The sequence below is a fragment of the Heptranchias perlo genome, chromosome 5 (assembly GCF_035084215.1).
Source record: "Heptranchias perlo isolate sHepPer1 chromosome 5, sHepPer1.hap1, whole genome shotgun sequence".
In the NCBI taxonomy this organism is placed as follows: domain Eukaryota; kingdom Metazoa; phylum Chordata; class Chondrichthyes; order Hexanchiformes; family Hexanchidae; genus Heptranchias; species Heptranchias perlo.
Window position 1 is genome coordinate 68,582,383 of NC_090329.1, and position 18,286 is coordinate 68,600,668.

At 42.1% G+C, this 18,286-nt stretch overlaps 1 protein-coding gene across 5 annotated transcripts in view; it reads left to right on the plus strand.

Moving 5' to 3' along the window:
• arhgap18 (Rho GTPase activating protein 18) overlaps positions 1 to 12,347 on the plus strand; it is a 105,704-nt gene extending 93,357 nt beyond the window's left edge. For all 5 annotated transcript variants that reach the window (XM_067983798.1, XM_067983797.1, XM_067983799.1 and 2 more), the window contains 7 exons: positions 1,945 to 2,104; positions 4,391 to 4,473; positions 5,881 to 6,087; positions 9,195 to 9,347; positions 10,011 to 10,144; positions 10,347 to 10,405; positions 11,998 to 12,347. In XM_067983798.1, coding sequence (XP_067839899.1) covers positions 1,945 to 2,104; positions 4,391 to 4,473; positions 5,881 to 6,087; positions 9,195 to 9,347; positions 10,011 to 10,144; positions 10,347 to 10,405; positions 11,998 to 12,110 — 909 coding nt within the window. In that variant the 3' untranslated portion in view covers positions 12,111 to 12,347. The remainder of the gene's footprint in view (positions 1 to 1,944; positions 2,105 to 4,390; positions 4,474 to 5,880; positions 6,088 to 9,194; positions 9,348 to 10,010; positions 10,145 to 10,346; positions 10,406 to 11,997) is intronic.
• The last annotated feature ends 5,939 nt before the right edge of the window (positions 12,348 to 18,286 follow it).

The following is an 18,286-nucleotide window of genomic DNA, read 5'->3' on the forward strand; positions in this document are numbered from 1 at the left end:
TTAATAAAATTAACATAAGTAAAGCAACAGTAATGAAGAAAATACTGGCAATAAAGAGTGACAAATCCCCAGGACCAGATGGTTTCCATCCCATGGTTTTAAAGGAAGTAGGTGAGCACATTGTAGATGCCCGAACTATAATCTTTCAAAGTTCTCTAGATTGAGGAACTGTCCCTCTAGATTGGAAAATTGCACATGTCACTCCGCTTTTTAAGAAATGAGAGAGAGGGAAACCAGGGAATTATAGACCAGTTAGCCTAACATCTGTCATGGGGAAAATGCTGGAGTCTATAATTAAGGATAGGGTGACTGAACACTTCAAGAATTTTCAGTTAATCAGAGAGAGCCAGCATGGATTTGTGAAAGGTAGCACGTGCCTGACAAACCTGATTGCATTTTTTTTTGAAGAGGTGACTAAAGTAGTTGATAGGGGAATGTCAATGGATGTTATTTATATGGACTTCCAGAAGGCATTTGATAAGATCCCACATAAGAGACTGTTAGCTAAGATAGAAGCCCATGGAATCGAGGGAAAAGTACCGACTTGGTTAGGAAGTTGGCTGAGCGAAAGGCGACAGAGAGTAGGGATAATGGGAAGGTACTCACATTGGCAGGATGTGACTAGTGGAGTCCCGCAGGGATCTGTCTTGGGGCCTCAATTATTCACAATATTTATTAACGACTTAGATGAAGGCATAGAAAGTCTCATATCTAAGTTTGCCGATGACACAAAGATTGGTGGCATTGTAAGCAGTGTAGATGAAAACATAAAATTACAAAGCGATATTGATAGATTAGGTGAATGGGCAAAACTGTGGCAAATGGAATTCAATGTAGACAAATGTGAGGTCATCCACTTTGGATCAAAAAAGGATAGAACAGGGTACTTTCTAAATGGTAAAAATTTAAAAAACAGTGGATGTCCAAAGGGACCTAGGGGTTCAGGTACATAGATCATTGAAGTGTCATGAACAGGTGCAGAAAATAATCAATAAGGCTGATGGAATGCTGGCCTTTATATCTAGAGGACTGGAGCACAAGGGGGCAGAAGTTATGCTGCAGCTATACAAAACCCTGGTTAGACCGCACCTGGAGTACTGTGAGCAGTTCTGGGCACCGCACCTTCGGAAGGACATATTGGCCTTGGAGGGAGTGCAGCGTAGGTTTACTAGAATGATACCCGGACTTCAAGGATTAAGTTACTCGGAGAGATTACACAAATTGGGGTTGTATTCTCTAGAGTTTCGAAGGTTAAGGGGTGATCTGATCGAAGTTTATAAGATATTAAGGGGAACAGACGGTGGATAGAGAGAAACTATTTCCACTGGTTGGGGATTCTAGGAGTAGGGGGCACAGTCTAAAAATTAGAGCCAGACCTTTCAGGAGTGAGATTAGAAAACATTTCTACACACAACGCGTGGTAGAAGTTTGGAACTCTCTTCCGCAAATGGCAATTGATACTAGCTCAATTGCTAAATTTAAATCTGAGATAGATAGCTTTTTGGCAACCAAAGGTATTAAGGGATATGGGCCAAAGGCAGGTATATGGAGCTAGATCACAGATCAGCCATGATCTTATCAAATGGCAGAGCAGGCACGAGGGGCTGAATGGCCTGCTCCTGTTCCTATGTTCCTATGTTTAGGGTGGTGCATGGGGTGCCAAGTTAAAATCAGGGCTCTCATTCCAGTGTCGATGATACCCAGAGTGAGCCATGTGAGGATAATTCAGTGATTCAATAAATTACACAATAGCTCTGTTAACTCGTGTAAACAAACAGGTTACCTGTATCACCCTTAAAAAAAATATTTTAAAATGTTTAAGTGAATGACCATTCCCCATATAAAGTGAGCATGCAGGACTCTGCTATCAGATGTAAACTAATGTTGTGATTATTTTGTGAATGAAGGTGATGAGTTAATCCTTTCTCCCCCACATGTTTTTAGAGTCTATGTGAGGAGCTTGAAGCAAAGTTCTACGAAGGAACCTTAAACTGGGAAAATGTACGTCAGCATGATGCAGTAAGCATATTGAAGCTCTTTGTAAGGGAGCTGCCACATCCACTCGTCACTGTCGAGTACCTTAATGCTTTCCAAGCTGTACAAAGTAAGTTACTAATCTCCTGTTTACTAGCATTCATAGTAAAAATGTCAACCCAATTCATCTTGAGTGCCTGCTATATGTCCATATCATCACATCTTCTATGCAGAGATCATTCAAGATTTTAACGTAAAATACTCTATTGTTGGAAATATGATATATATATATATCAAATGTTTTTGGTCTGTAAGGATATCTTTTTGTAAGCAGATGATACACTAGCCAGAAAATAAAAAAGGTAAATCCACCCCATTCCCGCTCCCTATCCGGCTGAAGCCATCCTAAAAGAGGCCTACTGCTTAGTGACCAGAGCGTCCACCTGTTTCAAGCAGTAGGCCCATTTAACATGAAAATTGGGGTCCTATGATGTACATAGAACTCCAAATTGCAAATTTTGCAGTCGGTCAGGTCTGTCCCACTCATCCCTGCCCAATTTCTGTGAGGGGACCTAAACCAGGTGTTAGGACTGCAGTCGTTATGCTGATTGTGCTCTTAAGATGGTGTTAGATAGGGAGTTCCAGGATTTGGACTCAGTGACAATCAAAGAATGGTAAAATATGTCCAGGTCAGTATGGTGCGTGACTTTGGTGCGGACTTTGAAGTTGCAGCACACAACTTCCTGCACCCTATTTGGTGTGAGTGCCAATTCTGAGGTGGTAGTCCTCCCAATAGCTTGACCAACACATGATAATTAGCTGAACCTGTAAAATGAGTTGGGTTCATCCAAGATCAAGTGGGTGCATACAAAAAGGCACATCACCCAACTTATACTGGGGCAAAGGAGGGAGGAAAATCAGCCCTTGTGTCTCTCTTCCACCACCTGTTCATGCTAGTCTTCCATTCCCTACTTCTTTATTTCTGTCTCCCCTACTTAGTCATTCTAACTGTCGGGCCCCGATTTTAACTCCGGACGGGTTTTGGGCGGGTGGGTAGGGAGATGAGTTAGAACCTCACCTGCTGCCCAAGAAATGAGGACCGAGCTATTTTAACTCCCAGGCCTCATTTAAATGCTGCCAGATTCCTCAGTGGTCGCTGTAGCCGCCAAGAAAAGTAAGTTTTTTTTTAAATGCAAATTTTTTTACAAAAATCTTCCTGTGGAGCCAGGAGGAGGATGAGTACTCCTCTGAATCCAGTCGTCACAATCACCGCCTACTACCACCCCCCCAACCATTGCCCACTCCAATCCCCCCCTCTCAGGGCTTATCTACAGGCTGCTGCCAGCAAGGCAAGTGTCCTGGCCTTCGTGCTTTTCAAACGTGCAAGCTGCCTGTGAAGGTGTGACAGGCACCAGCAACTTGCATGTAAAAACATTAAAGAGGCCTGAGACCCAATTTTGGGCTGGTCTTGGGCCTCTTGGTTGGCATGCACTCTTCCAGATAAATTTCTACCCCTCCATTTCTGTGGATTTCTTTGTTGTTTGATTTGGAAACTCTTAAGTATGATGATGGGTTTCAGTGCATGGCAGACACTTGGTCAACTGAAAGAAATATTCGTCATTGGAGGAGAATTCCAGCTGCCGCCCGAAACAGGCACAAAGTCAAGCAGAGCAGCCGTGGAGCCAGCATCGGGAGCCCAAAACTATTTTTGGGTTCGGACCTCATTTGCATTGTGCCAGTGAGTCCCATGGGTGCTCCATTCAGCTCGCTGTTTATGCGAGGGCAGTAAATCAGCCAGAGCCACACTCAGCTAGCACGTTGGGCCTAGGGGCGGGGGAGGGGGGGGCGGGCCGATCCCAGAGGGGGTCGAGCACGGACTGGCAGAGGCCACAGTATTTTTGTGGAGGCAGGAGGAGCACTCCTACTCCTCCTGGTCCCACAAAAGTTCTCCCAAAGAAATCTTTGGACTGTTTCTTGAGGGGCCACCAGCCAACCCTTTAAGGCCCGCTGGTTAGGTTGCTCTGTCCATTTGTACCTGGAAATTGCAAACAGGGTCCTACAACCGACATAAGACACCGATTTATATATTTAAGCAACCTCCTACCAGAAACAGAGGGGCGTGTTGCTCGCCCATTTATAGCCTTGCCTGAAAATTGCATCACACAGGCCTCGGGCGTCAGTGAGGTGGCCGATGCGGCCCACCCGTTTTTCAGGCGAGAAACAGACAGCCGCCAGATGTAAATTGTCTCCATCATGTACCCAACACAGGTTCAACAAACTTTTAATTGTCAAGATCAATAACAGAAACAGACTGGACTAACATTTTTCTGGCAATACTCTGAATGTGTTCAAGAGATAAATGAGTATATCTTCAAATGCTTTTTAATAACACAAGATGCAAATATTTGATTGACAGATCTATCAAGTAGAAAACTTCAGTTACAGGCTCTTAACTTGCTGGTGCTTCTCCTCCCAAACCAAAATAGGGACACGCTGAAGGTATGGATTGTCAGTTATATACACATACATATATTTTCTTTTTAGTTGTTCCTCAAAACTGCATTTTAAAATGTGAAGAAGTTTTTTTTTGTTGTGCATAATTTTGACATAAGTTTCTTCTTCTAAGCAAAATAAATTGAACTAATCTTCGTTCACATAGTAGGATATTGGAATATTTCGGGTCCAGCTCCTATAAACAATACAGCAGTTTCCAGCAGAGAGTGGCACTTGCAGGGAGCACATCTTCGGAAATCACGCGGTGCATTCCGTGATTCCCTGAAATATGCTTCCTGTGAGTTTTGCTACCTGATGAAGTGCTAGATTATGGAGTCATGTCTTAAATTCCCTAATTGATGCACATTATATATGAAAAATGATAAGATTTACCTGATAGGTGGCAGAGTGGATTAGCAAACTACCTTTCACCTTTAGGATTTCGATTTAATTCCTGCCCAGGCATGAAAGTTTCCTTTTTTTGCTGGCTGCAAGGGTTCTGTAAGAAATTAGTCTCTGAATAGGAAGTAAAGAATGGAGATAAAACCAAGTCCCTTATGAATGTAGGACTAGAGCACAAAATTGCCCATAGCTTGTCCTAAATAGTCAATCTGATTCAAAGGGGGTGAAATTGGGCTTAGGCTGTATTTATTCTGAGTTCCAAGGCCAGTGGGTTTTTTGGCAGGAAACAGAGTTTGTGGGCTAGCGTTGGAGCAGAGCAGCATTTAAACCCTCTGTTTTATGGCTGGCGAAGTAGAGCTGCCGCTGCATGTGAAGGGTACACAGAAAGTTGCCCTGTTTGCCACTCCTGGGCAGCCTCCCCAGAGGGCAGCAGGGCAGCCTGCATGGTAGGAGGTAATGGCAAAGATAACTGCCACTTGCAATACCCACAAGATCTGGGAACAAAGGGTAAAGAAAAAGGTATACCTTAAAGATGCTGCCAAGATAAGTCTACCCACTGTTACGACTATCAGATATATATATTTTTTAAAAGCACACATATATACTACATGGAGGGATCACTGTCTGCCCCCTGATGTTCTCCTTTTAAAAGCTGAAGAAAATCATCTCAAAGTCCGTTAAGAATACTCCACCACTGAAGAAATTTGGATTTTGTGACTAAATCAGATATACCATCAACAAAGCTGGCAGTAAATTCATTAACAATTATCCAGAGGAAAATATTTGATAGTACTGAACAGATTGCTTGTTTACATCATGGATTGTAGAATGCAAGGCAGAAATCCCGGAGAGCAAAGCTCCTTTAAATGTGCTACAAGAAAACAATCCAGAATTTGTCCAAACATTATGCCATCATGTGTATTTGATTTCTTTCTAAAATCATACCTGTTTCTTTTTAAGGTCAGAAATACCCTGCGGCTTTGATATCATGTAATTAATATCCTTTTCCAGGCATTGCTTGAATTTCTTCAGAGATTAATAGACAACAGGGAGAGCAACAAAATGACACTAAACAATGTTTCCGTTGTCATGGCACCCAACCTGTTTATGTTTAAAGGATATTGCTCAAAATCAAGTGGAAAGACACAGTTTGCAATGGCTGCTGGGACAAGCAACATAATGCGCTACTTGATTAAATACCAAGACCTCCTTTGGACGGTAAGAACAATCTTTGGTTTACTAAGCACGTCCTTCGGAACTAAGCTTCTTTGGGGTAATGTTACGATTTTGTTGTCCTGGCAGGGAGTCTCACTCCGAGATGGCATATTGAGAACTCTGGCACACCACGTGCAGAATTTCCAAATATTCAGAAAATTGTGCACAGCACACGGTGGATCAAAGTTAGAAAATTACCCCTCTTAAGCTTGTATAGTTTTACATGTCGAAGTGACAATGATGTCTTACATCGGCCAATAAAAAGTGAAAGTTTGCTATTTGAAATTTCTACGCGTTCACTTTAAAACTCCAACTTTGCATTTCTGCCAAAATCTATGCCAGGGATGCTGGCTGTCAGCCAAAAGCTAGCCTGCAGCCAAGTGAGTTCAATTTTACATGGACTGGTCATTTGAACAATTAACACCTTTGGCCTTGCGGCATCTGGAAAATCTGGGAGCAACTCAAATCAATAAGAATGTTCCCACTTAAAGGTAAGTCCTGCATACGGGGAAAAATGTCGGGGTCGCTTTTAACTGTTCCCACCAGACAGGAAACGGGCAGTAGTGGGTGGTCCGTCTATTTTACAGACGCCCACCACCCTTCCCCCATGATTTTCCTTTCCATTTAAATCATTAACTTCCACTGAAGGGAATGGGGCTAGGTGGATAGATCTTCCAGTAAGTCAGCCCAGGCACAATGGACTGAAAATCCTCCCTCTACACTATAAAATTCAATGGTTTTATGATGCAATGCTCTGCTCTCTTAGGAACCCAGCTGCCTGGGAAATGTTGTGTGCCCGGTCAAGTTAACGCTTTCTGCCCACATGAAAATTGATGAACATGTTTCCCCTTGCACACAAGGTATCACTTGTTGCATCTGTGGACAGCCGACTAACTGATTTGGCATATGTTATCCGCGGTGGCTTGAAAGGATCCAGCAATGTAAAAATTTAATGCAGTTGAGACCTTTAAGCGCATGATAAAACCTGCCCCTGTGGTACAAGTTATCTGCTGCTCAAACTCCAAGAGATTACATAAGTATGTGGTAGCTTCCTTTATGAAGTGGAGAAGCTGAAAATATGTCTTTTTTGATAGGCCCAGGAGGCAATGTCCGGGCCAGTAATTGCAGATCCTGGAGTTAGCATTGGTGCGTATATAAAACATGATGTAATGAAACAGCGGCTACAAGAGCAAGTCAGAGGCTGGGTATTCTGCGGCGAGTGACTCACCTCCTGACTCCCCAAAGCCTTTCCATCATCTACAAGGCACAAGTCAGGAGTGTGATGGAATACTCTCCACTTGCCTGAATGAGTGCAGTTCCAACAACACTCAAGAAGCTTGAAACCATTCAGGACAAAGCAGCCCGCTTGATTGGCACCCCATCCACCACCCTAAACATTCACTCCCTTCACCACCGGTGCACAGTGACTGCAGTGTGTACGATCCACAGGACTGCAGCAACTCGCCAAGGCTTCTTCGACAGTACCTCCCAAACCCGCGACCTCTACCACCTAGAAGGACAAGAGCAGCAGGCACATGGGAACAACACCACCTGCACGTTCCCCTCCAAGTCACACACCATCCTGACGTGGAAGTATATCGCCGTTCCTTCATCGTTGCTGGGTCAAAATCCTGGAACTCCCTTCCTAAAAGCACTGTGGGAGAACCTTCACCACACGGACTGCAGCGGTTCAAGAAGGCGGCTCACCGCCACCTTCTCAAGGGCAATTAGTGATGGGCAATAAATGCTGGCCTCGTCAGCGACGCCCACATCCCATGAACAAATAAAAAAAAGAAAATGCTGGAAATACTCAGCAGGTCAGGCAGCATGTGTGGAGAGAGAAACAGAGTTAACATTTCAAGTCAGAAATGGAAGATGTTAGAGATTTAACAGTTTTTAAGCAAGTACAGAGCTAGGGAAAGGTGGGTGGGGGGGAGGAGGTGAGGGAAGGTCTGTGCTCGTGTGGAGGGCAGGAATCATTAAATTACAAAAGGGATGATGGTGAAAGGCAAGGAAGGTGGTAATGGGACAAGTGAAGAAATGAAAGATGTGTCTAGAGTAGCTGTAAATGGCAACAGCAGAATCATTACCAGCACCTGCTGTCCAAAAAAATGGGAGCAGTGGTTATGATCTGAAGTTATTAAAATCAATGTCGAGTTTGGAAGGTCGTAAAGTTCCTCATCGAGAGATGAGGTGCTGTTCCTCGAGCTTCACTGGAACAGTGTAAGAGGCCAAGGACAGAGAGGTCAGGCTGGGAGTGGGACGGGGAATTAAAATGGCAAGCGACCAGAAGCTCAGAGTCACGCTTGAGGACTGAGCGGAGATGTCCAGCAAATCTGCATTTGGTCTCCCCAATGTAGAGGAGACCGCATCGTGAGCAGCGAATACAATATACTAAATTGAAAGAATTACAAGTATCACCTCGAAGGAGTGTTTGGGGCCCTGTGGTGGGAAGGGAGGAGGTGAAAGGGCAGGTGTTGCATCTCCTGCACTTGAATGAGAAGGAGCTGTGGGAAGGGGAGCGGGTGACCAGGGTGTCGCGGAGGGAAGGGTCCCTTCGGAATACAGAAAAGGGACGGGAAGATATGTTCGATGGTGGAAATGGCGGAGGATGATCTGTTGAATGTGGGGGCTGGAAGATGAATATTTCCAGCATTTTCTGTTTTTATTTCAGATTTTCAGCATCCGCAGTATTTTGCTTTTGCTCAGCATGATGTACATAGTGCACCTGCTATCCTTGTCCCATCTTTCTCCTCGAAAGCGAGGAGCACCAAAGGAACTCTCATCCTGCCCATGGTTTCGTCAAGGGGAATTGCAGCTGGCAGCAAAATGGTTGTAAGAAACATATCTGGAAGTAAATCTTGCGATGCAAAAGATTAGGCTTAAACAGCAACATAAATGCACCATTCAAAATGCAGATAACGCAATAATTCAAGCAAAAAACAACTTTCCAACCAACAGTGCTACTCCCATCATATTGATACATTTTGCTGGACCATCAAAGTGATGAAACAATCCCAAAAATGAATGAGCTGAATTAAGTTTTGTCAGAACTGTTTTAAAAATAGTCTATGAATAGAAATATGAGCATTTCTACCAATATCATACAGGTTCCAAAGTTTATTATGAATCAAGTGCGACAACAAAACATTGAAAACCATAAAAAACTGTCCAAGGACAAGGCGATGAAAAAACTACTGAAAAAGATGGCATATGATAAAGATAAGCATGAACGGAACCAAACTGAAAAGAGCTTAACAGATGTAAGTAAGCTACATCAACATTTAGATTTTTTTTAAATAGTTTAAAAATATAAATAATTATTGTGTGGCACCCTTGTGTGAATAACAAATGTGCCAAAAGAAGCAGAATTGGCCAGAGGCAAATTATAAAGACTTACTTCTTGAACAGGAGACATATATTGCATTAACAGGGCTGAAATTGCTTAATGGGCCCAAAGAAATCTAATTGTGAGGGACAACTGGAGGTCTCTTAAAAAATGGCTGAAGATATTTTTAACTTTCATGCTCCTCTGGGCCCACAGAAAAAGTCCAGCCTGCTGCTGGCCCGAGCAAGCACCGCTTGGAACTGCCCTTCTCCCCTCAGCTCAGATTGTCAGCTGGCTCGCATAGAAGTGGCTAATTTCCTGCCCTCCCCATCCAGTGATCTGTCTCGGAGCTCAGGTGTGATGTTCATAGCTCACGGGCAGCATGCAAATGAGGCCTGGGCCTCAAAATGGCTCAGGCCTCGTGGCTGTAATAATTGTTAGTCGGTGGGTACACTTAGAGAGCTTTTATGTAGAGTACAGATACATACCAGTTATTCTCTGGATGGTCATTCATACTGGGTTTTTCACTTTGATTAATCAGTGCTATTCTTGGAAAAAAGAATACATGCAATTTTCTCCTGTCAATGTGTTCTTACAGTCAGTGACTCTTCAGGGCGTAATACGGGTTCAGGCACCTTCTCTTTCCAAAGTTTCCATGGCGATTCAACTAACAGAAGAGCTCAAAGCTGGTGATATACTGGCACGTTTCCAACAATGCCTTAGTCAGAGCAGGTAGGCCGAATCCTCAGATTTACTTTCTCTGAAATTATCAAAATTACTTACATATCATTCCTCCTTGACACCAAACTAACCAATTGCTAGAAGGTTGTATTTAGGACTGTATTTTCATGCATAATATTATTAATTCTACAATGAAAAAACAACAATCATGTGATATCTGCATAGTAACAATGCATTTTGTTCACAACAACAGAATTACTGAATCTGCTAACAAAGAGGAAGTTTGCTTATATGAAATTGGAGGAAATATTGGTAAGAATTTACAATCAATTATGTATTGTATGGGAAAACTATAATTAAATTGCAGGGAGGAATTAATTTTGTTTTTCATTATGTGAGGGATATCAGTTTTGGAGAATAAAATCTATGTCCACTTTTTGCAGCCAGGGTCAGCTTCAGGCCTGGACAGCCATGGGTTAGATTCAAATTAAAGCTTCCTCGACCCTATCTCAATCCCAATCAGAAGTGTGTTAACTTCTCTACCAGTATGGCATTTCTGTTTCTGACACTAGCCAAACGTGTGATTGCATAGCCAATTTTTGTTCCATCGCTTTTTGTTCTTCTGACTTGTAACCACTGAGAGCTGGTTTGTGACTGTCTGAGCTCACTGAGTTTATGTGATAGTATGATACAGAGCAGAAGGAGGCCATTCGGCCCAGCATGCCTGTGCCAGCTCTTTGGTAGAGCTATCCAATTAGTCAAATACCCCAGCTCTTTCCCCATAGCCCTGTAAATATCTTCCCTTCAAGTATTTATCCAATCCCTTGATGTCTTTGACTTGATTGGTCTGAGCTGGACTCAGACAGAGGCCCTAAAGGTGACAGGACAGTGCACTGTCTGACCTAGCTATTCAACAACTGCAGATTTTGGTAGGAAGAATGAGGAAGCCACATAGTCCTTAGAAAATAAGAGTCTAAATGGGGTAGAGGAGCAGAGATATCTGCCGGTATAGATATACAAATCACTAAAAGCAGCGACACAGGTTAATAAGGCTATTAAAAAAAAAAGCAATCAAAGCACTGGGGTTCATTTCTAGAGGGACAGAATTGGAAAGCAGGGAAGTTATGTTAAACTTGTATAGAACCTTGGTTAGACCACACTTGGAGTACTGTGAACAGTTCTGGTCTCCATATTATAAAAAGGATATAGAGACACTGGAGAAGGCGCAAAAAATATTTACGAGGATGATACCAGAACTGAGAGGTTATACCTATCAAGAAAGACTCAACAGGATGAGGCTCTTTTCTCTAGAAAAGAGGACTACGGGGTGACCTGATAGAAGTCTTTAAGATTATTATAGGTTAGATGTAAAGATGATGTTTCCACTTGTGCAGGAGACCAGAACTAAGGGCCATAAATATAAGATAGTCACTAATAAATCCAATAGGGAATTCAGGAGAAACTTCTTTACCCAGAGAGTTGTTAGAATGTGGAACTTGCTGCCATAAGGAGTAGTTGAGGTGACTAGCATTGATGCATTTATCTACTTTCCCCTTAAATGCATGAGGGAGAAAGGAATACGAGGATATGTTTATGGGGTTAGACGAAGAAGGGTGGGAGGAGGCTCGTGTGGAGCATAAACACCGGCATGGACCTGTTGGGCCGAATGGCCTGTTTCTGTGCTGTACATTCTATGTAGATAGAGAAATATGGAAAATTGCCTTGCCAGTGGATATCTGAAGAGAATTCACTCTTGGGTACAATGTGAGGTCATAGGGTAAACACCACAACTACTGCCTTTTTAATACTAGATCAGAAGGATCTGCAGCTTTAAAATGTAATTAAGGCTAATTTTGAGAAATATCAACATTAATTTAGCTATTCTGTAAATGTTTTACTTTCAGGAGAACGCTGTCTGGATGATGACACATATATGAAAGACCTATACCAACTTAATCCAAACGCAGAGTGGGTTATAAAGCCTCGGTGTCAATTAAGTTGTTTTAAAAATAGATGAACGACTTGATTAAGAAATACTAGACATGAATGGCCCAGTACAGCAAAGGAAATGACACCAGTCAGTTAGACTCATTATACCGGTACTGGAGTCTTATTATATGCAGTAGGCCAGAAGAAAAAAACAATGTTGCTTATGATTAGCAATGTCTAATTCAAGAGCAAAATTGCACTTGTAACAGGGACAGATACTGAAAAATTAACTCCATGGGCTCAATTTTAAAATCAAATTGCGTGTGCGTTGGAGGCGGGGCGGGGGCGGGGGCGGGGGCAGGGGAGTGGCTGCGAAAATCCCGAGTGGGCTCGGAAGCCGGCTCCAACCCGCCGACTTCCAGGGTTGCCACAGACGCACCTGTGTGTGCGGCGCTTCACGAATTAAAGCCGGCAGGATGATAGTTAAAGAACCAAATGCACCTCATTGAGGTACTTAAGGTACTTTATTTCTGATATAGTAGGTAGTTAAACCGATTTTAAACTTACCTGGGCGGCTTTCCCACGGCTTCCGATTCACACCTAGTGTGAAGGGCTGGATCAGGCAAAAATAAATAAATTAAATAAAAAAACCATTGCGAAAGTTTTTTAAAAATACCTACCTTTCCACCCTGCTACGATGTCCCCCTCGCCAATCTACCTCTCTCCCCCATGCCGATCTTCAGCGCCCTCCACTTTCTGTTCCAGCGCCAGATGACATCTCTCTCGCGCTCTCTCTCCCCCCCCCCCCCCCCCCGCGGCATTGCAGCTCCTGTCGGCAGCCAGCCTGTCAATCATGCAGGCTGTCAGGCACGAAACCCGGAAACAACTGTAATCACCATCAAGTACATCATGATCGCAGCGGAAAAAGTAAGTTTTTTTAAAATTAGAGTTTGCCACGCGCACCTTCACACACACCACCACCCCCCGCCCACTCTGCTGCCAACTCGGCACCATTTCAAAACTGAGCCATGTATGTCAGGATTTTTAAAATCAGATTTATACAGTATCTGGATCTGCATACTTTCAATTATATGATAATGGAACAAAGCATATCTCAGTAAGGGATGACCATGAAAAACCATTCCTATCAACAAAACCAAAGATTTGATGGAAAATAGACCACTAAAAGTAGAAAAACTCAGCAGCACTATTAGTCAATCATGCAGCAAATCACCACATAAAATAAATCAACAGCAAGCTCTTTAAGAACTAGCTTGAAAAATACTTTACAAGTTATATCACAGACAAATTAGGAAGAATTAAGCAAAAAATTATCTTGTGCAAAAGGAAATTCTTTTAATGAAGTAGGGAGAAGTTAATTTAGGACCATTATTGGGCACGAGATAGGCGACGTGTTCCATATGCCTGCCAGAAGCCGGAGGCCCGAGGCTCTTTCTAAATTGGGCCTCGGGCCTCATCACCATAATTCCGGCGAGCTGCGGATGCCAATTGTGCCGACTGCAATGCCGGGTGGGGGGCACTCTTGAGCTGGCAACGTTGCTGTGGAGTCAGGAGAAGGACTCCCGCTCCCTCATTAGCGTATGCATGGGACCTAACACCTGATTTTAGGCAGCCACCAGGCACGCCTAAATATCACCCAACCCAATATTGCATTGTACTTACTTCCAGCACTGTTTGGGCAGAAGCATTAATCCATTTAAAATAAGCAAGTTAATGTCTATATTAAAATAGCAAAGAAATTTCATACGAATGTGTTGTGTTCACCTGCTAATATTGCAAACAGTAATTTCTAGGTTTATATCCCATACAACCCGAAGTCATCCATGCTATGATGAAAAATGCACAGCAACACTAAATGGGATTGAAGTTTTAGGAAAGTTTAAGGGAAACAGATTAACTAGGAATGAAGCAACTCAACAGATTTGTAGAAATGGTCTCCTGTGTTGAAATACTAGTTCCCTGTTACATTTAGTAAATACTCTGCAATTTATTCTCAAAGTCTTAATGGATATTTGTCTCAGCAAAATATATGCATGCTTTAAAGAGGCTACATCATATTGATCCAAAGGTACTGCTTTTAAAAAGGTTTGTGTGGAAATTTTTTAAAACCACATCATACACTTGTTTCAGATATTTTTATGTTGAGTATGTTTAGAATTAAGTGGCTGTTTAATGTATAAATGTCTATACTGTTTTAATACATTTTCAGTCAGTTTTTAAACTGTACAGTCACATTTTCTAGTCCTGTAAATAAAAAGTATATATGGTCTATTTGATACTCCTGCATTTGTTAACAATGAAGTATTGTATGTGGAGAATGTTTATATAGATTATAAAGTAATCATCATTGACGCAAACAAACCTGCAATATTTTGTCATGTAGCACTGTCACCTTTCAGTTTAAACAACACAATAAACATTAATACCCATGGTTACATGGTATAGTGCATCATCCGAGCAACATGCGCAGTGCATATCTAAATAAAATGCTGTATAGTATACAAAATAGCCAACTAAGTATCACTTCCTCGAGACAGCCCTATGCCCTTTATAAGCAATAGATTACTTCTGAAATGCAATCACTGGGCATTAGTAATATTCATGAGGCACTCAATTTTGTCATTCCACCTTTAAAATTCAGAATTACAGTCTGTGTTTGCTCATGGGAGAAAATGCCCCTGTTCACGGCAGTTAAATCCCAACCTTGTTCTTTATACTTGATATTTCTCTGTTAGCAAACAAAAGCATTCTTTCTCCATGTATCTTTTTTAATGTAATTATAATATAATAAAAAAAGAACTTGCACTTATATAGCACGTATCACATCCTCGAGACATCCCCATGCCCTCTATAAGCAATAGATTACTTCTGAAATGCAATCACTGTTGCTATGTAGGTAAATACAGCAGTCAATTTGCTCACAGCAAGATCCCACAAACAGCAAATGAAAGAATGACTAGATAATCTGTTTCAGTGATGTTGGCCAGGACAGTGGAAGAACTCCCTGCTCTTTTTCAAATAGTGCCACCCATTTTGCATCCACTCGAGCAGTTAGATGGGCCCACAGTATAATGTCTAACCATAAATGACAATGAAACAGTTGTTCAGTACTGCACTGAAGAGTTACCCGGGATTATGTGCTCATAACCGCAGCAGGGCTTGAACCCACAACATTCTGACTCTGAGGCAACAATGCTATCAGCTGAGCCTATAATACAATATAAAATGAAATAAGCAAGATATTATGAATATATCTCCCATCAAAGAACAACATAATTAAGTGGTTTATATACAGGCAATCATTTTCTCAGTATGTGCTGGTGGTGGGGAACCTTACTTCCCAGCATCACACATCAGAACATTTCCCCCCAAATTATGTACTGGTCACAGAATTTCCGAACTACAAATGCTTTCACAGTGAAACTTTACAGAGCCAATTCCATGCTCCAGCACTCACAGAAAGTAAATTTTAATGGACAGAAAAATCATAGGCTGTGAATCCATTTGTTCTCAGAAACTGAAGTTTTTAGTGTCCAAAATAAGGTTTTGACCTTAACGATTAAGTTTACCCATTATTTCCCTTTTGTGCCTTTCAATACTTTGTTAAAATTTCTATTTCAAAGCCTCAGAACAGTTGAAGGGAGTTGCAATTTGATGAGTAATGAGTCTTAATGCAGTAGAGACAGATAGTTTGAGCAGGCTTTTCCCACCACTAGAATTATAGGTCAAGCACTGTTATTTTGTTTTCTTACTAGTGGAGGGAGGATCCTTGAAATGTTTTTTGATTTGTAAAGTATGTCGGGGCTTCAACATTTCTCAACATATAGTATCGCTCACAAATTAGGTTTCCGTCGCACATCCGATGCAGTTCTGAGGAAATTCCTGGCCTACTTTCTTTTTCCTGACCATCAGAGGTGGTCTTCTTGTGACTTTCTGAGCCCGACAAAATGCCCAGAATATACATGAAGCCTCAGTTCTTTATCATCTGCACTGCCCTGAAAAAAAACTTCTTTACCTTAAAATAAAGGTCCTGGCAACCTGAGGGTGTGGTATGGAGGGATTGTACTGTGAAAGGGATGCTATCATGTGAAGAATTAAGACTGTACAAGGGAGGTTATCTGCTGCCCTTTGTCATTCAGGTATTCCTCACACAATTTAGGAGAGAGGATCTAATCTCTGTTGCTAAAACAGATCTGCAGAAAACAGTGACAAGAATGCTGGCCCAATTAGCAATGACTTGCATTTATATAACACCTTTAACAGAGAGAACCGTTTCAGGGCACTTCAAAATGAGGAACAGGAGGAGACATTAAGCGAAAGTGGAGATTTACCAGACAGCTCGCTTAAACAGATAGGATTTGAGAAAGCTGAGAAAAGGTGATAAGAGGTAGAGCAGTGGAGGAATTTAGGAAGAGAATGCCTGAGAGTAGAACTGATAGCTTAAGACTGTGGGTCCAGCGAATAGGGGAACGGTTGGATAAATAAAAGGTCTAAGGCACTTGAAGTTGGCGGTAGGGTGGGGTGGAGTGAGACCATGGGAAAATTGGAAGATGAGGACAAGGCTTTTGAGTTCAATATGTTAGGGACAGGGAACCAGTGCAGGTCAACAAGGACCGAGGTAAGAGATGAAGGTGGTTTAATGTGCGACTGGATAGGGGTGGCGGAGTTTTGCACGATTGAAATGTATCGAGGCTTCCCACCTGCAGCTGCTACCGCGGTGCGACCCAGTCGGCTGACATACCTGCGGGCCAAAACCGGCGAGCTGCCCCGGGATGATTGCTTGGAGTAGGCAGGATTCAAATGAAGCCCGGGCTTCAAAATCATGGGGGTCTCTTCACCACCAGAAGGGTGCTCTGCTGGTCAGTCACTCAGGTAAAGTGGTGGGTCCCCTCCTTTACTCCGTTCCAAATTTCAGCCATGAAATGAGACATCAAAAGAAACCCAGTGCTTCCTTAGGCAGAAACATCGAGCCTGGACCTCTTGCACATACTTTATAGCGACTGGTTCTGATTGCTATTAGCAGAGGGCTGGGAGAGGCAATAGATGGGGTGTGGACTGAAAGACTGAGGGTAGATTTTATTTTTATTTTTAGCACCTGGGCGGAAAGCATCAGAGAAGAAAACCGGACGGGGGGGATTGCACACCTGAAACAGAGCCCACCCAATTTTTCTTTTGTTTAAATTAATGAACGGAAAATCAGGCCGGCTCCATTAATGGTGCGCGATCTTCCCAGCCCGTTGTGTCCAGGTGATGCTTCACATCACATAATGTACCCCCGCCCCATGGGACTGAAACAAAAGATCAGGTGTACTGATCTCTGCACAAGATTCTCTGCTGGAGACTCCATACACAGTCTCCAGCAGAGTCTTGCAACTTCAAGATTTATACATGAAAATCATAAATCTTCATTTGCGGCAGATCAAGGGACGAGTTTGAGGTTAACCAGGAATCTAAACATGAATTCTTGTTAAGGGGGTGGGGAGATACCCAATGAATCAAGTGCTGTGATCAGTCAGAACATTACTGTGGAATGTTGCTATTCTGCGAGAATCAGCCCTAACATGTGCCACCACTGGTATTTAGCATCTCCCAGAGCAACTTTCAAAATATAAAGTAAAATAACCTTTTATAGTACGATTACAATTCACGAAAGTGTAATCTATTCAAAAGCATACTTATGCAAAATTTCCAGATTAACTCATTTTTGTTACAAAGTCGCAAGGGATCAAAGAAATGATTTCTGTGAATGTATAAATATTTTATGTTGTATATAGCTCTTGATACATTTACAATAAAAAAGAAAGAAAATATTAGATGTAAGATCTTACAGGGAAAGACTGCAGAAAAACAAGCAGAACAATCAGATATTCAACAAAACCAAATATTCAAGTTCAAGAGATAGCAAAGGCAGGTTATACAAAAAAGCGAATAATTCTGTAACTGCCAGTGTGTAAACTATTTTTGGACAATTCTCAAACAATAATCCATGTGGTGTTGGGGGGAGAAGGTCAGAATTTAAGAATGGTTAAACATTTGAATCTCAAGATGTGCTCAGATGGTTTAAAAGGAAGGGACATGAAGCATGGTTTATAAATTCTGCAATAGAAAAAAAAAGAAAATAGTAAACTGCAAATAAAAGTTCTAATCTTTGTTTTCCATCAATGACTTGGATGAAAGAATAAAGAGTTGTAAATCCAAGTTTGCAGCTGGCACTAAGTTAGGAAGAACAATAATTTGTGTAGA